Source organism: Cucurbita moschata, unplaced genomic scaffold, assembly GCF_002738365.1.
Source record: "Cucurbita moschata cultivar Rifu unplaced genomic scaffold, Cmos_1.0 Cmo_Scf00036, whole genome shotgun sequence".
NCBI classification, from domain to species: Eukaryota; Viridiplantae; Streptophyta; class Magnoliopsida; order Cucurbitales; family Cucurbitaceae; genus Cucurbita; species Cucurbita moschata.
Window position 1 is genome coordinate 1,904,512 of NW_019268552.1, and position 16,814 is coordinate 1,921,325.

The following is a 16,814-nucleotide window of genomic DNA, read 5'->3' on the forward strand; positions in this document are numbered from 1 at the left end:
TTTATACTCACTTCGAAATTCCTTTATTTATTTATTTTTAATTTAATTTTAAAACCCTTTACCCTCGTATACAATTCTTTGTTCAACTAAAACCCATTTTTTTCACACATTCCTTTATTTGAATATGATATTCAAAAAAATACATAAATAATTTATTAAGAGAATCACAAATTGTTGTTTTAATTATTATAATAAATTTACATAAATAAAGTTGAAATATCAAAAGGCTAAAATGGTAAATCATCATATGATGCTTGATCTACTCCACAAATCCTCTTTAGCACGAAGTAAGCAACCAAGAGAGAGGCAGCCAAAAGGCACATCTTATTTATGGTGTTTGATAGCCCATAGCCACTCTGCCCCTGCTGCACTGAGCCCCTATCTTCACTCCTGCAAAATTAAAACAACTCTTTTTTTTAATTATTAAGGTTAATGCAAAATTAAGAATGTTGATCAAGAGTGGATGATTTTGCCTTGGTCCTGCCTCAGGTTGAGTGGCAGCCGGTCTCCGAGATCGGAGCTCCGGTGTCGGCTGCTGCGACGTGGGCGTGGCGGCTGGAGCTGGCAAGGGTTCTTCAGTAGGGATTGGAATGTTCTTCACCTGTAATAGGATTTAGAGTGATCAAAAAAGCTGAAAAGCTTAGTCATCAATGTCTGTTGAAGAGATAGAATGCTAACCAGTTTCCTAAACAAGAGAGAGTAAAGCATTTCAATGTATCTCATCTTGGCTTGTTTTTTGTCTTTGTTTATCTCCCTCCAAAATCCGTAAACTGATCCCATGTTCAGAGCCTTCTTTGCATATATGTTCCAAGTGTAGCTGCAAAACCATACTCAGTAACTGAATATCATCAACGTTCCCAATTTGTTGGAAATGATGTCTGCGTCTTGTTTTTACCTTTCATATATTCGCTGAAGACCAGCTTCTGAAATCTTATTCCAATATCCACCATCTGACTTGCATTTCTCAAAGAAAGCGACGATCTTTTTACTCGATTCGCCTCCATTGTTCGGATCGATGTGAAATCCCGAGACCCCGTCGACAATAATCTCTGCTGGGCCTCCTTGATTTGTTGCAAAAGTAGGCAATCCACAGTTCATTGCCTCAATGACTGTTAGGCCAAAACCTTCATAAAGTGCAGGCTGCACAAAAGCTCCTTTAGTATCAGCAATGCACCGGTATAGCTCTCCGTTGCGACACCGATCGGTTTGAGCCGCTATCCATCTGATTTGCCCCCTGAGTTTGTATTTCTCTATCAGGGAATGCATCTTTTTTATCTCAGCAATTTCTTCCCTGTCCTTTGATTTTGATGGATCAAAGAATCCTGCTACCACCACAAGGTTTACTAAACTTCTCAGCCTCCTGTTCTTGCCAAACCATTCAGTTAAACCAGTAATGTTTTTCACCGTATCAAGCCTTGCCATGGAGAAGATTATTGGCTTCTTCTTATCAGCAAGGTAACCACTGTTCCAGAAATTTACAAGATCAAAAGTTAGAACTGCACTGATAATTTTCTGTCACTGTTCAAACCAAAAGAGAATGAGTTCATCATTGTTACATGTGTTCATCATTGTTCTCTCTGCTATAAAGTAGTTCCTCGATTTCGGGATGAAAATTCGTCAGCCGTTTCGATTTCTCAGTGAAAGGAAAGTAGACAGATTGATCAGCCCCAGGAGCAGCAATGTTGAATTTGGGGTCAAACACACTAATACCTGAGACAACCCTATAAAGTCCAGGCATAGTAAAGGCCTCATGGCTTTCATATTGTCCTGGCCTGCTTTCGCTGTTGGATAAAACCTTTTACTTAGCTACTCAAAGATGACATAATCCAGCTGAGTTCATTACTATATGATAAGAATCTGCTAACCTTCCTGAAATTTCTTGATATGTACTTGTTATAATGAAATCAGCTGCATTCATTGAGATCATATCAGCTGTGAATTGACACGAGAAATGATACTTGGGATCAAGCTCCTTCCATTTAGCATCAGAATCCTCGTATTTTGATTTCTCTAAAGCGTGTGCTATAGCTCCCTGGGATGTCAAAATAAAAACTCAAGAATTCAGAGATCATGAAACTAAAAAAACAACCAAACATGGCGGATTTTTCCCAAGATTTTGTCTTCGGACCTGTGTAATTCCAAGTTTCTTAGCCATCAAAGAAGCAACCAGGTTGCCATCAGTGTAGTTGCCAATGATGAGGTCAGGTTTGCAGCCCATGACTTCAAGGATCTTACCAGTGGCATCCTATAAATACAAAGTTAGTAGAAGATGAAGAAACTGGTTGGGGGAAAATGAAAGAGTTTTGAAGTAAAATGCCTTCACAAATCTCTCCAAGTATGGATACACATCAAAACGTGAAACCCATTGGCGAAGGACTCCATTTTGTGTGTAGAATGGGACCCTGAGAATGTTAGAATGCTTTGTGTTTTCAATAGGCTCTAACTCCACATTGCACTTGGTTCCTCGAGCATCAGGTATCAATCTTGTTACCTAATTGGAATACATATTAAAACACAAGGACAATGTTGGTGTGATCTTATGCGCCTACAAACGAACATACCACAAGAATCTGAGGCTTTGCTTGCAGGCCTTGCTGCTCAATTCTATGCAGCAGCTCTTCTTCCAAAGCTCTCACTTGATCAAGAATGTACACAATCTAGTCATTTTTGTAGCAGGTGAGTGATATACAAGTCCACAGGAACACAACATTGTAAGGCTGCAATACAAACAGATACTCATATTCTAACCTGACCGCCAGTGTCAGGCATGCCGAGGACGCCTTCCTGGCCGAAATAGCCGTGTGGCGAAAATATTACGACATTCAATGTGGTTGGAAGCTTGCTAAACAGTAACTCCAATTTTAGTGGATCTGGTGCTTGGAGGATCTCAGAGAGGATTAACATTGTTTCTCTGACTCTCTCTGAAGTACTTCCCCATCCCTTCTCAAATCCCCACCCCTTCATCCTTTAAGCATTAATGATAACAATACAATTAAAAACTTAAGAAAAATAGGAAATCAAATGGAAAAGGACAGAGAATTGTTGGTTACTTGCGCTTAAATTCTTCATATGGGGTGTCTTTTGGCAGTGAAGAAAGATATACTTGAGCTACAAACAATGCAGATTGAAGCTTGGAAGCCGTATTAAGTTTCTTATTGATCATAAGACTCTGCAAGATTTGAATCCAAATGTTGTCATTCATTGTTTTTCTTAAAATCTTCAGCTTTCTGCAATGGAATGTTCATATTTTGATACCTGTCCTCGATGGTGAAGGCCCAGAAGATAATCAACAAGTTGCTTAACATTCTGTTTATCCTCACTAAACCTTGAACTGATGAACTTTGAGATGAAATTGACTCCGTTTCCAATTGACGAGGGAATGCTCAAGCGAGGGGCGCTGAATTCAATGGCTCCAAAATCTATCTCTACAGCATGTTCATCATTTGCCCTGCACATCAAAGTTCAAACCAATGATTTTCACAACTTTTTCATTCATCAATCCAAAGATGACTACATAAAGGGAAACCAGAAGTATTTGTGGACACACCAGTTCTCATCAAAGATGGCTTCCTTGAATTTCAAGTATTCAGAAGCTGTGAGGTCTCCTACTCTCAAACTTGTAGCATTCACCTTTACAAACTCCCAGAAACCGGGGCTCGGCCTCACGGCTAGCGCGACGTTGGGAGGGACAACAGCAGCCTCCTGCATATTATAAGCCATCAAAATCCATCCTCCTTCAAAGCAGAAAGAGTTTGAGTATTACCCGAGTGTTGCTTAGAATGTAGCCAAGAAAGCCTTCCAAAACTTGGCTCCTCTCACGCTTGTCTTCAATTGTAATCTCCAAATCCTTCATCAAATCTGGGGATTTCATCAGCCTCTTCCCATTCTCAACAAACCTATTAACTCAGATGGGTTATGTTCATACCTCAAAAAGACTCCAGCTTTTTTGATTGGAAGAGGAAGTGTGTACCTGGCGAAGCATTTCTTCATTGGGTTATGGGATTTCCTCAACGCAGTGTTTAAACTGTCGGAAATTGGTGTATCTAATCTCATCAAGCTGGCTGTTGCAATGGCCATTTCTTCCAACACGATCACACGGCTTTGTTTCTAATTGCGTTTCTTATGGGTTGTGATATGAGATACATATACGTTCAATCATGGAGATTAAGAAATATTATATTTTATGAAGAGTGAGGGAGACGTAATGCTGAAATAGAAATAAGGGTAGTGATGGAAGACAAGAACATTTAAGAGGTTTGAAAGATTGAAAGCAAGAAAGGAATTGCAATGGTGGGAAGTTATTAAGAGGAGGAGGTAAGGAACTTCAAGCAGGTAACTTTCTTTCTTTGTTTTACTGAAATATCATTGGTAATGGTAACGGTAATGGCATTGGCATTGGCATTGGCATTGGCATTGGCATTGGCATTGGCATTGGCATGGGTATTGGAGAGGCTGCCTTTTATTCTTTGCTTTCCTTCTTGGAGATGACATTCTTAAGATACAAATGCAATTTTTAGGCTTTTGGCGTTACCATGATTAACAAGCTTAATGTGATATTCAATATTCGTTATTATTATTATTCTTTATTTTTATTAAAAAACAACAACAGAGAAGTATAAATTAATAAATGAAGTGTATATCTTTGTACTCCCAAATATTCTATAAATCTTAAAATTAATTGTTACAGTTAATTTACCAGGTAATCAAATCAAACTTAATAAACCATCGAATATAAACATAATTTTTTTATGATTGGATTCAACTTTTAATCTCGTGAAATTATGATTCTTAAATTACATACATTGAATATATATACAAATTCCATTCATGTGAAAAATGTTGTAATTAAACAGTTTACTTAAATGTGAAGAATAATGGTGCACAAAGGCATATCAAACTAAATGAATCATATTTATTTAACTATAGGAACACATCATATCAATGTATTTAATTTCATAAAATTCAAAACTGATAATTAGTTTGTCAATTTCATAAGGTTTGCTTCTCTTCAAATTCAGCAACAACCTGAATCATTCTCACTCACCCAAATTTATAAGCCCAATAATTAAAATGAAGAAAACTAACATTAAATTTATTTTTTTTTTGAAAAAAAAAAAAAAAAAAAAAAAAAACAAAAATGGTATTACCCTAAAAATTGGCCCAAAGATTTTGACATCCACGATTAAACCAAACAAAGTCGTAAAAATAGTTGTTGAAAGCAGTACATGGCATTATAAGGTTCTCGAATGGGCGGTAAAGCATGTCACCGTAGGGGACATGGGCATGAGCCACCAATGAGTTGTACCACACAAAATAACAAATACCGAAGTTCATCGTCTACACAAGTGGGAAGTTCCACACATTCAAACCAAAGCTCCGGAAACTAAACAAAGACACTTGAAGTGAAACAACCAGTGGTAGTAAAACACATCAACAATAGAACATAACCCTCTTAACATTCTCTTTGAGAGCTGGCAAAGGTCGAACAGCAGCATTCAACCCTGGTGCCCGTGTGCTGCGAGCACCACCACCACGTCCAGCAGCAGCATCACTGCTAATTGACCCGCTATCAGAAGTCTCGGGTTCCATATAGAAACGAGCTCGGAATGCAGCAAGATGAGCGTAGTAGGCTGGGGGCACTGCAAAAGGTTACACCAAATTAACAAACCATGAAGAACAAGGGAAAGCAAATAAATCTTAAGGTTAATGGATCAGATGTGGTTGGGCAGAACAAATTCAAATCAAGTGAATCAGAAACTTACCAATAGAAACAGAGCGAGTACACCTTGCATACCTACAGAAATAGAAAATCCCATATTTAATTCAAAGTCAATCTCACATGTAAAATGATAATAATAAAGATTTGGCATGAAATCTTTGAGCGCTAATTAAAGCAGAACCAGATAAGTTGGAATTACTCAGAATTTTAAAAGGAACTTGAGAAAAACAACTCACGTATAACAAAGATTATTGGTTAGAGTCTGCAATCTGTCAGCTGTGAACTTGTTCTCATCCCACAGAACATGGTAGTGAGCTGGACGACTTGTACCCTGGTCAACCAGTATCATAAACATAAAATTATGTAATAAGTCTTCATCTCCGCATATGGCATCTCTATAAACAATAAAATATTTCATTACATATATATATAATTCTACCTGGATTCCAGCATGACTGCACAGGTAAAAGTCAAATTCCGTAGGGTGACAAATTTTGGAGTCAACTACCGTACCTGACACATTTCCGGCCGTATAGTAAAAATCATTTTTAAAAACAAAAACAAAAGAATAAGCAATTAATTAATTGAATTCTACATGCATGTATAAACTCCAATTTTTCCTACTTCCATACTAATCAAATGTCAAAAAAGTCAACAAACTCTACACGCACGAGTTAGCTATACTATACTTTACCAGGCAATATGTTCCCACTCTTGTCAACAGCGTTGCGATCAGAATGGTTATTAGCAAACAACCTAGTGTGATGACGCTTCTGTACAACAACGAAAGTCACTGGAGGTTGGTAGTTTGGTTCTAGAGAAGCGCATGCCTAAAAATGAATAGATTCAGAAGGGAAAAATATGTCAGAGAAATTGACAAAAATACATCAAACCAACAGTATCTCTCAAATCATATTGAAGATGCATCAACACATGCAATCTTTACCTTTCGAATGGCATCCAGCTCATGCAATAAAACTTGGTAAAACTGTCCTTCGCTAACCCCATCCCTGCAACATAAAGCTTAGGAATAGCATCAAACAAATCAAAAATAATGTTTATTCACAACCTGACAAAATATTAGAAATAAAAGAAAATGCCTGTAAAATATAATGCGCTGAGGTTTCTGTCCAGTGGCTCTACGGAAGGAGATGAGGAGTTCCCTGTCACCAGAGAGAGGAGGACAATAAATAAGAACACACCAGTTCACTAAGACAAGTTCAATATGCAACCAGAAGACAAAAGCACTAAAACTACTAGGTTTATAACTCATACTTGACCATTCCACCCGTTACAGTCCCCCTTACAGGATCCTGCCATGTTTTGAAAAGATCTTGAATAAGCTCTTGCCTATGGGCTTGAGCACTGACCAAACCAGCATATTTTGTAACTTCCGGCCAATCTTGAGAAGCCACAACCTATTGACAAAATAATACTAGGAACTTAACAGCGGCTTAGATTAGACAAAGAAGCATATAAAACAAAAAGAGGTGCCTATGATCATACAGCAGCAATGGATGGACTTGAGTCTTCTCCTGGGTGAGGATGAGTTACATCGGCACCAAATATAATGGTAGGGCGGTCACTAACCAAGGGTATGCGCCTAGATAATGCATCAACAAGTACTGTATTTCTTCCCCCAACCTTTACGTTTATTTTCAAGGCCACATTGGCCAAATACTGTTTACTCATTTTGAAGACATGTTTAGTCAAACAGCACTGGGAAACGAGGCCAAGATCCGTTTCACAGATTCGTTTTAAATCACCTGCAAAAAGTATAACGAAAGAAAAAAGTAATTAAAAGACATCAAGATTGTAAATAACAAAGACAGTAATTGACATACCATAAAGAGATCCGTTGTTATCTGGCAAAACAACAATAAGCAGATCAAGCTCCTTGCCCTGGGGTTGGAGAATGCTCATTGCATCATGGTACCGAGTTTTAAGGGCCTTTTCCACATGATCAGGACGAGCAAAAATAGGAGGAATCACTGGTTCTGGATTGAAAGCCTACAGCCATCGTACAAAGCTTTAGCATTAAAAACTTCGTTGGAAATCTCACCACTAGTTGTTGAAGGCAATAAATTAAGGTTATTACCATGCCAGAAATGTAACACATTTGAGCAAGTTCATAACAAAACCCACGAGTAACACTGTCTTGCACATATCGAGAGAAATTTATGCACATCCAGTTGTTTACAGTACCACCATTGAACATTTTCTGCAATAACTCATAATCAACATAGATAAAAAGGTCAGATTATCGTTTCATAAATAAACTCTGGAACCATGAATTGACTATCATTCAGCATAATTAGTGAAAACAACCCAAGCAAGCATTTCAAGTCATCTTACCTACAGCAGAAAGGGGGGAAGGGACATTTCTCTCTCAAACAAACTAACATACCTACCATGGACAAGGAATCAGGAATTCTTTTCATCAACACGAATGTGGCATCTCACTCATTGTAGAATACATAAAATTTTCTTAGTGCTTAAACCATAAAACACATAATACATTAAATGACTAATATTTTTAATGCTCTTCTTATAGCATACCAAAACAACAGAAACAAGAAACTACAAGTTTCAGACAAAGCAACAAAAATTTAAACCAGAGAGGAGAAAAAAACCTCTAACATATTAATTCCCCAACAGGAAGTACCTTATTCATCATATTCCACTGTCCAACCTGTGGCAAGCAATCCTTTTCTCTGCCGGTCTCATGATATTTTAGCTGCAAAGGAATGAGATTATCGTTAGAACATTATGAAAATCAGACAGCACTCGCAGCTCAATTATACTAGAATTAGATGTGTTACCCATGGTGCAGGAAGAATACGAGCTTCAACAGAAGCAAGCTTAGCACTTATCTTAATTCCAAACTCCCTTGCATATGGATCGTCATGATATGCATTATGACGTACCGTCTGTAATTAAAAGAATGTTAGAAAGTTTAACAATGGTCAACCTTAAAGATGAATAACCAAAACTCTAAAATCTATGAAAAAGCAAGCAAGGTAATGAAGCGTCGAAAAACAAGAAAGGTAGAAAGAAACAGAACTTATAATATTTAGAGGAAAAAGATAAAAGCAGAAACTAAATTCCAAGCAATTACACCCAATTATATAAATTGAGATTTATTAAAGATGCAAGCTATTCCAGACCCGCATAATGTCTTCCTCTCTATCTTTTGGTCGTTGGCATGTAACCTTGAGCAGAGCAGTTATCTGTCTTTCATTGAGCCTTTTGGAATACCTCTGGCCTTCAACAATCTTACAAACCTGAATCAAAAACATTTTCGATGATAAAACTCAAATATACATAATGGGACACACAAAATGAATTAGCCATTACTAAATATTCAACCAGTAAGGCGAAATATAAGGAGAAACGTTACTTCCATGGGTAGATAGTTAGGTCTCTGCTGGTTCCCTACTTGAAGACAAGGCCACTGAGTATGTTGAATAACAAACCCATATGTTTCATAGAAGTACTCGACCACTGATTTCATAGTACCTCTTTCATCAACCGGGAAACTAGTACAAATACAATTAGTATAAGCGGTGAAGTTCAATATAATACAAACTTAGTTAGGCAAGACTTTTCAATTCAAGTGAAAAATATTACTTACGTTAGCTCTCTTGTTGCTTGTGATGTCAAACCAGTTATGCGATATTTTCTGCGCATATTACCACGGTGTGTCACTTCAACTTTAACACCTCGAAGAGCCTTCTTTATCTGAAATTAATTAAAAAAAATTAGAGAATATCCCCTCCTGTAGAAATGGCAATTCCATGAAAAACCATAGCATACAAAAATTAGGTAGAAGAACAACTGAAAATAGTCCTAGCAGTCTAACGAGCTTGTAAAATAAAATATCATGACCTAAACAGTAAGAAGCATCCAACCTTCACACGGTCAGCGTCAGATAATGGTCTCGATGACACATCACGGTTGAGAAGCTGAGTCACAAAATCAATGACAGGCAAAGGTTCTATGAAAGCAGTAGATGACATATCTGCATCCATTAGTGAATAGTCACTTCACTGAAATAAAACATGAAGGGAGAAATGTAAACTGAAAAAATAATCTCCATGCCTTCCATTTTAGGAAGTATAAAATGCAAAGAACAGAGAGTGGGGCTAATACCAATATTTAGAGAGAGGCCCATTTGAGTAGGCCGGATACTCTGATAAAAGCCCCGCCAGCTTTCCAGCCCCTCACCCATTGTCTGACGTCTGCCAAGGTCAGGAGAATAAAATGATCGGCCCACTGGACAATACCTAGAAGATCAAGCAATTTCATTCATTAATTCAATCCAATGAACTAAAAACCATGTAACAGGTGTGTAGCAATATAGACATGCCTTGAAGTAGGCAATTCGCGCAATACAATATCCAGAACTTGAAGGGCTTCCTGTGGGGCATCCGCCTGTCTGCCCTGCAGAAAGAGCCCTAAATGGTGCAAATCAGCACGAGCAGCCAATTTGATCACAACTTTAAATTCTCTTTCCCGTCTGCACCAGAAGTAGCAAATCATCAGGAAGAATGAAAAGAGAAAAAGCGTAGACACAAGAAGAATTCAAAGAGGGAAGAGGGTAAGGCACCTTTGTCCTCCTGATCCATCCTCTTCATCAAAAAGAGTGATTCTAAACTCATTTGATATGAACGGAAGAGGACCAGCTGTGTATAAACTTTTTCTTCCATCATAGGCTGGAAGACGATTACCAAGGTGAGAGACCCTGTATAAGTTCACTAGCTGTTGCATTACAGCTCGATTATAGACACGTGAAGTGACTTCTGGAGTAATAGTAACCTACTTGCAGCAGAAAATGTCAGTGTAGGATTAAAATATAAAAAAAAACACAAGCAGCAGAATAGAAATAGAAGAGCAGCAGAACAGAAGAGAATGCCCACATCATACTGATGAAGATCTTTGTCCGGCAGCTCAGCAAAGAAGTGGTTAGCCTTAACAATACACCTTATGCCAGAGCTACCCATTCCTGGTCTCAAAGGGAATCTCATAGATTTACTAGATGGTGGTGCAGGTTGAATTGCTTGGCTTTGAGAAGATTCCTGCTGGATGGAAATTTGTTGAAATTGTTGATCAATTGATGAAGTATCGGGTGGGTGGGAGGAAGAACTCGCCAGAGATGACATTGGCTGAGTCACCCCACCTTGATACACTGGGGTTGCTTGGTGCAGCTCGGGAACTGGTTGCCTGGATGGTCCACCAGAAGAAGATCCTCCCCCAATGCCGCCACCACCCATGCCACTGCGATTACCACCATAGTTACCGCGTCCTCCATGCTGATATGGCACACCTCTACCCCTGCCTTGGTAATCCGGAGGTCCTCCGTAGTGCTGATGTTGAGATGTTCCTCGGCCACGACCACCACCTTGACTTCCCCGTCCCCCTTGAGAAGCCCAACCTCTTCCACCATGATATCCACTGCCACCGTGTTGCTGTGGACCATCTCTCCTTTCAGCTGATCGTTGGGAGCCACGGCCACCAACATCCTGAGACTCAGAACTTTCACCACCACCGTCAGTTTTCTTCTTCCTCCCCATGATCACTACAAAAATGGAGAGTTGAACCCGAAAATTTAGAATTGAAAAATAATGTCTAAAAGTAGAATAGTTATTCTATCAAGACATATTTATTATTAACGATAGACAGAAATAAAAGCACTCATAATAAATAAATACGTGTAAAATTGTAAAAACCAAGAGGCACGAGCAGAAAATGTTTTCTGTTGCTTTCACAAACAGAAAATAAACTTATATTTCTCTAATGTTTGATATTTGGAGGTTTTTGAAACATAAATATCAAATATAGATCAAGTAACTTCACAGTATTTGCTTCTCGTATTTCTTCAAATAAGCGTTCACGTAAGAGCCACCACACAGAAAAAATGTAAAAAGAGAAGAAGTCGAACCCTAACTACAGAAAATAGTTTTCAGCCAAAGTGTCGACGCGAAAACGAACATTTAACTCGAAAACCCTAACTCAAGCACAAGACAATAGGTTTGGAAGACGTCCAAAGTAAGAAGGAATCAATAAATGGCTGAACAGGATCTAGCGATCTCACACCGACGGAAGAGAAAACCAGTTAAAAAAAAAAAAACGGTTATGAAGAGGAAAAAATAAAAGAGGAGAGAAATGGAAAGATCCGGCGACAGAGATGAGAAAGTAACTCGCAAAGCAAAGACCACAGAAACATAGAGTAGATCCACAGACAGTTGAAGAAAATGTAAAAGCAGGAAATCGGAACCTAATCAAAAGGAAAATCAGACAAAAAAACCAAACGCATTGAGAAATGGAAGAAAGGAGTAAAGACGGCGAAAACCTAAAAGCAAAATTAGTTGATGATTAACCTCAGACGAGCAAGTATGGTGGCCGGAAAAGCGCCGGTAGCGATGTGATGAAAAATGAGTAGTGAAAAAAAGAAACAAACAGAGAGCCACTGAAACCGCAGCGTCGCTTCGCGTTGCTTTACAGAACGAGAGAGCCAGAGAAAGGTAATAATAAAAAACAACAGCCGAGAGAGAGAAAGCCCTTGGTTTCGCCTACGCCTCGCCTCTCCACTCACTACACTACACTTTTTGTTACTCTCACTTGCTTTTGGAAGAACGCCCTATAATGCCTACCCACACCCTACATATAAAGCACCGAGCAGGTCTTCGAAAAAGACAACTCCATCCCTCTCCCCTAAAAATATATATATATATATATATATATTAAAAAACAATTTTAATTATTGCCGAGCCCTCTCGTCCTCCGTGGCATATGTCAAGACAATGACTGGTCTACCGTTTTTACGTGGGAAGTCTTTAGTGTTGCTTATGTGTCATTTCCAGGTTGGTGGTGGGCCCGTCCAGTAAGTGGAACGGAACGGGATAACCGGGTACACGGGTAGTGTCTGAACTTCACATGATTGGCCCCCAACGGCTAATCACACCACCATCCCACTATCCCCTGCGGCGTTTCTCTCCGTACCTTTAAATCGCCCTTTCTCTACTCGCTCTCCCGAATTGACACGTATCTCTTGCCTAGCAGCGACTGTTCTTCACGCTCCGCCGTAGTCCCGTTCCCATTATTACTCACCCCTCATCTCACCTCGCGATAATTATTATTGTAAACAGTTTTCAATCAGCTTAATTCCCCCTCTTTTCCAATTGATATAATTATACTTTTGTTAATTTTGTTTAGTTTTGACAAAATTATTCACCCATCATTTTTTTATTTTTGTTAAATACGGTCAGAAAATTAATAAAAATTAATGGATGAAATTAAAATTTTAATATAACTAAAAATATTAAGTTTAAATTTAATTTGCAACCTTGTATTCATAGAAAAAGACAAACACCGCACTTAGGACTCAAAGAGAAAAGGCATCTCATATTCAAATAACTTATATAGATTTAACATATTACATTCACTAGTGACAATAACATTTAATAGTGACAAGAACAATTAATAGTGGTATGGATTTTTCAATTTTTGAGTAATGTAACCAACCAATTATAATGGAGTTATTGTTTTAAATCAAATACACCACATTTAAACCAAGCAAAAACTATGAGTGGCTTACCTATAATATGTTAAGAATTTAGTTTTTTAAATGACACTACAATAAAATCAAATGTGGATATTTTTAAAATTAATATGGCCTATAAAGAATTATTATTTTATTTTCTTTTTTTAATGGAATTTATGAAAAATAACTCCAACAAATTTATATTTGCAAGTTGAGCTCACCCTACTAGACACCTTTTTTAACTCGTAAATTTAATAAATGTCCAATCAAATTAAATCTCCTCCACTATTTTTCCCTTTTTTTTTGTTGTGCCTTTTATTCTAATCACACATATGTCCTTATTCACTTTAAATGAACGCACATCATTATCATTCTTATATTTTTTATTAAAAAGGAAAAGCATGCCGGACAATATTTTTGGACGTTCTTATCCCTGCCATAATCCTTGATTAATTGAATTAAATATAAATATATGTTTGGCAAGTTATTATTATTATTATTATTATTATTGTTGTTCTCATTATAAAATTTCAAGTCATTAGAAAAATTCCAAAGAGCAAAAAAAAAAAAAAACCTATTAATTTCGGATCCCTTCTCTAGTTTTCTATTTAAAAAAAAATTGATAAAGATATTGTCACAAGTTTAAAACATAAAAATATATGCTCTTAATTTTGTTTTGCTAACTCATTTATTTATTGGGGAAATTAGTTGTAGTGTACAACCGTTTGATTCGTTCATTGGCGAACGTGGAAGCCACGTAGACAACCATAGATGGTGGGTCCCCAAAGTCTGATTGTGGGTTACAATGTTTGGCCCGCTGGGCCTACACTGGACTCCAAGGGCCCGCTCTAATTTAGTTATTTATTTGTGAGTTTTAATTATCGTTATATTCATATACGTTGATTAAATGGAATTATATTTAAAGGTCCATGAAATTGATCCTGTAATTAATATCCCAATTTTGTAATTGATATCCATATATAAATAAAGTTGAGACTATAATTTATATCTTTATTTACCGTCATAAATGGATTGATTTTATAAACAGTTATTGTTGGGATATGAAATTTTTGTCCTCATGTTACTCTTCCATTAATATTTCTATGTATTTATGAAGTTGACAGATATTACGTGTGAATCGACATATCCATTGAATCGTTACTAATTTTGAACATAATATAAATAATAAGTATTTTTTAAAATTATTTTAGTTTTTTATTATTTTTTTGGAAATATCGAAAATCCCATAAAATCAAGGCATCTAATGGAAAAAAAAAAAAACACATTACGTTTATTTAATGGAACAAAATTTTGGTTTTCCTCAAAATAATGTCATTTATCAGACATTAATTAAAGGAGGAGCAGAATGAAGAAGAAGTTACAAGTTTACAACGTTAAAATATGAAAGAAAAAAAACAGTTTTCATATGAATGCAACTCCCACTTGCATTTAAAACCAGTTCAGGAAGAATTTAAAGGTGAAGGCATGCCCTAAAATTTAAAAACTCCTCCACTGTCTTCATAGTTTGTTCATATAAAATCAACCCCCGGCACGCAAAGCAGCAGCAACAATCAACCAAAAATGGGCGCCACCCAACTCTTTGTTCTGTCTCTTATTTCCCTCACTCTCCTCTCCGCAGTTTCTTATTCAGAAGGCAATGGGTTGAAGATGAACGCCATTGACAGATGCTGGAGATCGAACCCTTACTGGAGGAGAAACAGGCAACAACTGGGCGTTTGCTCGGTGGGTTTCGTTGGAAAAATGACCAACAACATCGGAAGAAATCTCATACGCTACCAAGTCACCGACCCTAGCGACGACCCTATAAACCCACGCCCAGGTACACTCCGATACGGCGCCACAATGATCAAATCCAAAGTCTGGATCACCTTCCAAAAAGACATGCACATCCTGCTCCACAAGCCGCTTCTCATAAGCAGCTACACAGCCATCGACGGGCGAGGGGCCAGCGTCCACATCTCCGGGAATGCATGCCTGGTGGTCTCCAAGGCCACCAACATCATAATCCACGGCCTTATCATCCACCACTGCAAGGCTCAGGGCGCAGGCCAAGTCATGGGCCCTAATTCCAAGTTGGTTTCGCTTGGACACGTGGACGGCGATGCCATTCGTTTAGTATCAGCATCCAAAGTCTGGATTGACCACAACACACTGTACCGCTGCGAGGATGGGCTGCTCGACGTCACCAGAGGCTCCACTGACATCACCATTTCCAACAATTGGTTCCGCGACCAAGACAAGGTTATTCTTCTCGGCCACGAGGACGGCTATGTCCGAGACAAGAACATGAGAGTCACTGTCGTCTATAACCATTTTGGACCCAACTGCAACCAAAGGATGCCGAGGTAACTATTAGGATTCACGGAACATTCATAATGATACGATATTGTCCATTTTGAGGCTAAGCTGTTGGTGATTAACATGGTATTAGATTAAAATCATTCGTTTTATAGGATCCGACATGGGTATGCGCACGTGGCGAACAATTTGTACCAAGGATGGACGCAATACGCAATTGGAGGGAGCATGAATCCAAGCGTCAAGAGTGAAGCCAACCTGTTCATCGCATCAAAATCAAAACAGGCAATAATGACATAAACTAAATCATTCCATTTCCGGGTTTACAAAATATCGAGATTTGAATTTATTTTGTGTGAATAACAATGGCAGATTGTATGGAGCACCGGGAAAGTAGAGGCGGCAAAATGGAAGTTTCATTCCGTCAGAGACGTTTTTGAAAACGGAGCTTCCTTCGGACAGATTGGTGTGGGGCGAGGAGGCGTAAAGCCAAATTACAGCGCCCAGCAGCGGTTTCCAGTGGCTGATGCTAAGTGGGTGAGATCATTGACGAGCTCCTCCGGGGCTCTACGCTGCTCGTCAAAGTCAAGATGTTGACAATTATATGAACTTTAATTTTGATGGTGTAAGAGATTATATGAATAACAATTACTGAGATTAAAAGAAGCATTAGGATACAATATAGAAGCGATATTCAAACACACACTTAATTAAGAAGGAGAAAGGGGAAAAATTGAAGAACACACTTGAACAAAGAACCTTTAAGGATCGAAAGGAATATTGAAAAACAAGAACAAATAAGCGTAAGGAGAATGAATGAGAGAGCACGCGAGCGGTGCCGACATTCCAATTATGGTCAATTAAAACTACATCATACATGTAAACAAAAGGAATACGTATTATGGTAAGAAAGAGAGGAGGTGCCAGGCCAGGCTGACCGAGGCTGTCTTCGGCTTGCTATGCAGGCCAGGCAGACACGACGCATTCTCCTCTTCCATCTCTTATTTTGCAGTAGTTGTGATTTTGAGTGAATCATGGGCGCGAAGGTGAGCGCAGAAGCAACTAAAGGCAAACTCTAGGTGTGAAGTTACAAGTAAAGGGCTTCTGTGAAACGTTTGTCCAAGAATCTGCAAAAGAGAAAGACGGGAAAGAGAGAGGCCAAAAAAAAAAAAAAGAAGAAGAAGAAGAAGAAGAAGGAAAAGAAAAGGATACTCAAAGAGAAGAAGGCACTTT

General features: G+C 38.2%; 3 protein-coding genes across 3 annotated transcripts; 1 reads left to right on the forward strand and 2 right to left on the reverse strand.

The window, feature by feature from the left end:
• Positions 1-77: 77 nt before the first annotated feature.
• LOC111431589 (sucrose synthase 6-like) lies at positions 78-4,221 on the reverse strand. The gene is made up of 15 exons (XM_023068274.1): positions 3,971-4,221; positions 3,764-3,896; positions 3,548-3,702; positions 3,256-3,448; positions 3,051-3,169; positions 2,749-2,965; positions 2,562-2,657; positions 2,318-2,491; positions 2,129-2,245; positions 1,866-2,032; positions 1,557-1,781; positions 896-1,462; positions 679-817; positions 474-601; positions 78-390 (listed from the first exon to the last, which is right to left on the reverse strand). Exons 1-15 carry the CDS (start codon positions 4,075-4,077, stop codon positions 228-230), a joined length of 2,700 nt encoding a protein of 899 aa, XP_022924042.1. The 5' UTR covers positions 4,078-4,221; the 3' UTR covers positions 78-227.
• A 985-nt stretch (positions 4,222-5,206) lies between these two features.
• On the reverse strand, positions 5,207-12,351 carry LOC111431419 (protein argonaute 1-like). The gene is made up of 22 exons (XM_023068052.1): positions 12,100-12,351; positions 10,639-11,297; positions 10,329-10,537; positions 10,089-10,238; positions 9,872-10,005; positions 9,631-9,740; positions 9,354-9,460; positions 9,120-9,258; positions 8,887-9,003; positions 8,542-8,649; positions 8,385-8,456; positions 7,818-7,940; positions 7,564-7,729; positions 7,226-7,485; positions 6,995-7,137; positions 6,820-6,882; positions 6,666-6,729; positions 6,414-6,549; positions 6,159-6,232; positions 5,956-6,050; positions 5,763-5,794; positions 5,207-5,639 (listed from the first exon to the last, which is right to left on the reverse strand). Exons 2-22 carry the CDS (start codon positions 11,290-11,292, stop codon positions 5,431-5,433), a joined length of 3,165 nt encoding a protein of 1,054 aa, XP_022923820.1. The 5' UTR covers positions 11,293-11,297; positions 12,100-12,351; the 3' UTR covers positions 5,207-5,430.
• A 2,353-nt stretch (positions 12,352-14,704) lies between these two features.
• On the forward strand, positions 14,705-16,755 carry LOC111431420 (putative pectate lyase 2). The gene is made up of 3 exons (XM_023068053.1): positions 14,705-15,628; positions 15,737-15,866; positions 15,954-16,755. The coding sequence occupies exons 1-3, from the start codon at positions 14,844-14,846 to the stop codon at positions 16,176-16,178; spliced, it is 1,140 nt and encodes a 379-aa protein (XP_022923821.1). The 5' UTR covers positions 14,705-14,843; the 3' UTR covers positions 16,179-16,755.
• The last annotated feature ends 59 nt before the right edge of the window (positions 16,756-16,814 follow it).

Excerpts from the sequence above, each read along its gene's own strand:
- LOC111431589 (XM_023068274.1), bottom strand. The coding sequence starts at position 4,077 with ATGGCCATTGCAACAGCCAGCTTGATGAGATTAGATACACCAATTTCC. Across the intron at positions 2,658-2,748 it reads TGCCTGACACTGGCGGTCAG|ATTGTGTACATTCTTGATCA; the intron begins GTTAGAATATGA and ends AAAAATGACTAG. Across the intron at positions 2,492-2,561 it reads CAAAGCCTCAGATTCTTGTG|GTAACAAGATTGATACCTGA; the intron begins GTATGTTCGTTT and ends TATTCCAATTAG.
- LOC111431419 (XM_023068052.1), bottom strand. The coding sequence starts at position 11,292 with ATGGGGAGGAAGAAGAAAACTGACGGTGGTGGTGAAAGTTCTGAGTCT. Across the intron at positions 7,941-8,384 it reads AGTGGAATATGATGAATAAG|AAAATGTTCAATGGTGGTAC; the intron begins GTACTTCCTGTT and ends GAGTTATTGCAG. Across the intron at positions 6,550-6,665 it reads AGCTGGATGCCATTCGAAAG|GCATGCGCTTCTCTAGAACC; the intron begins GTAAAGATTGCA and ends ATTCATTTTTAG.
- LOC111431420 (XM_023068053.1), top strand. The coding sequence starts at position 14,844 with ATGGGCGCCACCCAACTCTTTGTTCTGTCTCTTATTTCCCTCACTCTC. Across the intron at positions 15,629-15,736 it reads TGCAACCAAAGGATGCCGAG|GATCCGACATGGGTATGCGC; the intron begins GTAACTATTAGG and ends TTCGTTTTATAG. Across the intron at positions 15,867-15,953 it reads TCGCATCAAAATCAAAACAG|ATTGTATGGAGCACCGGGAA; the intron begins GCAATAATGACA and ends TAACAATGGCAG.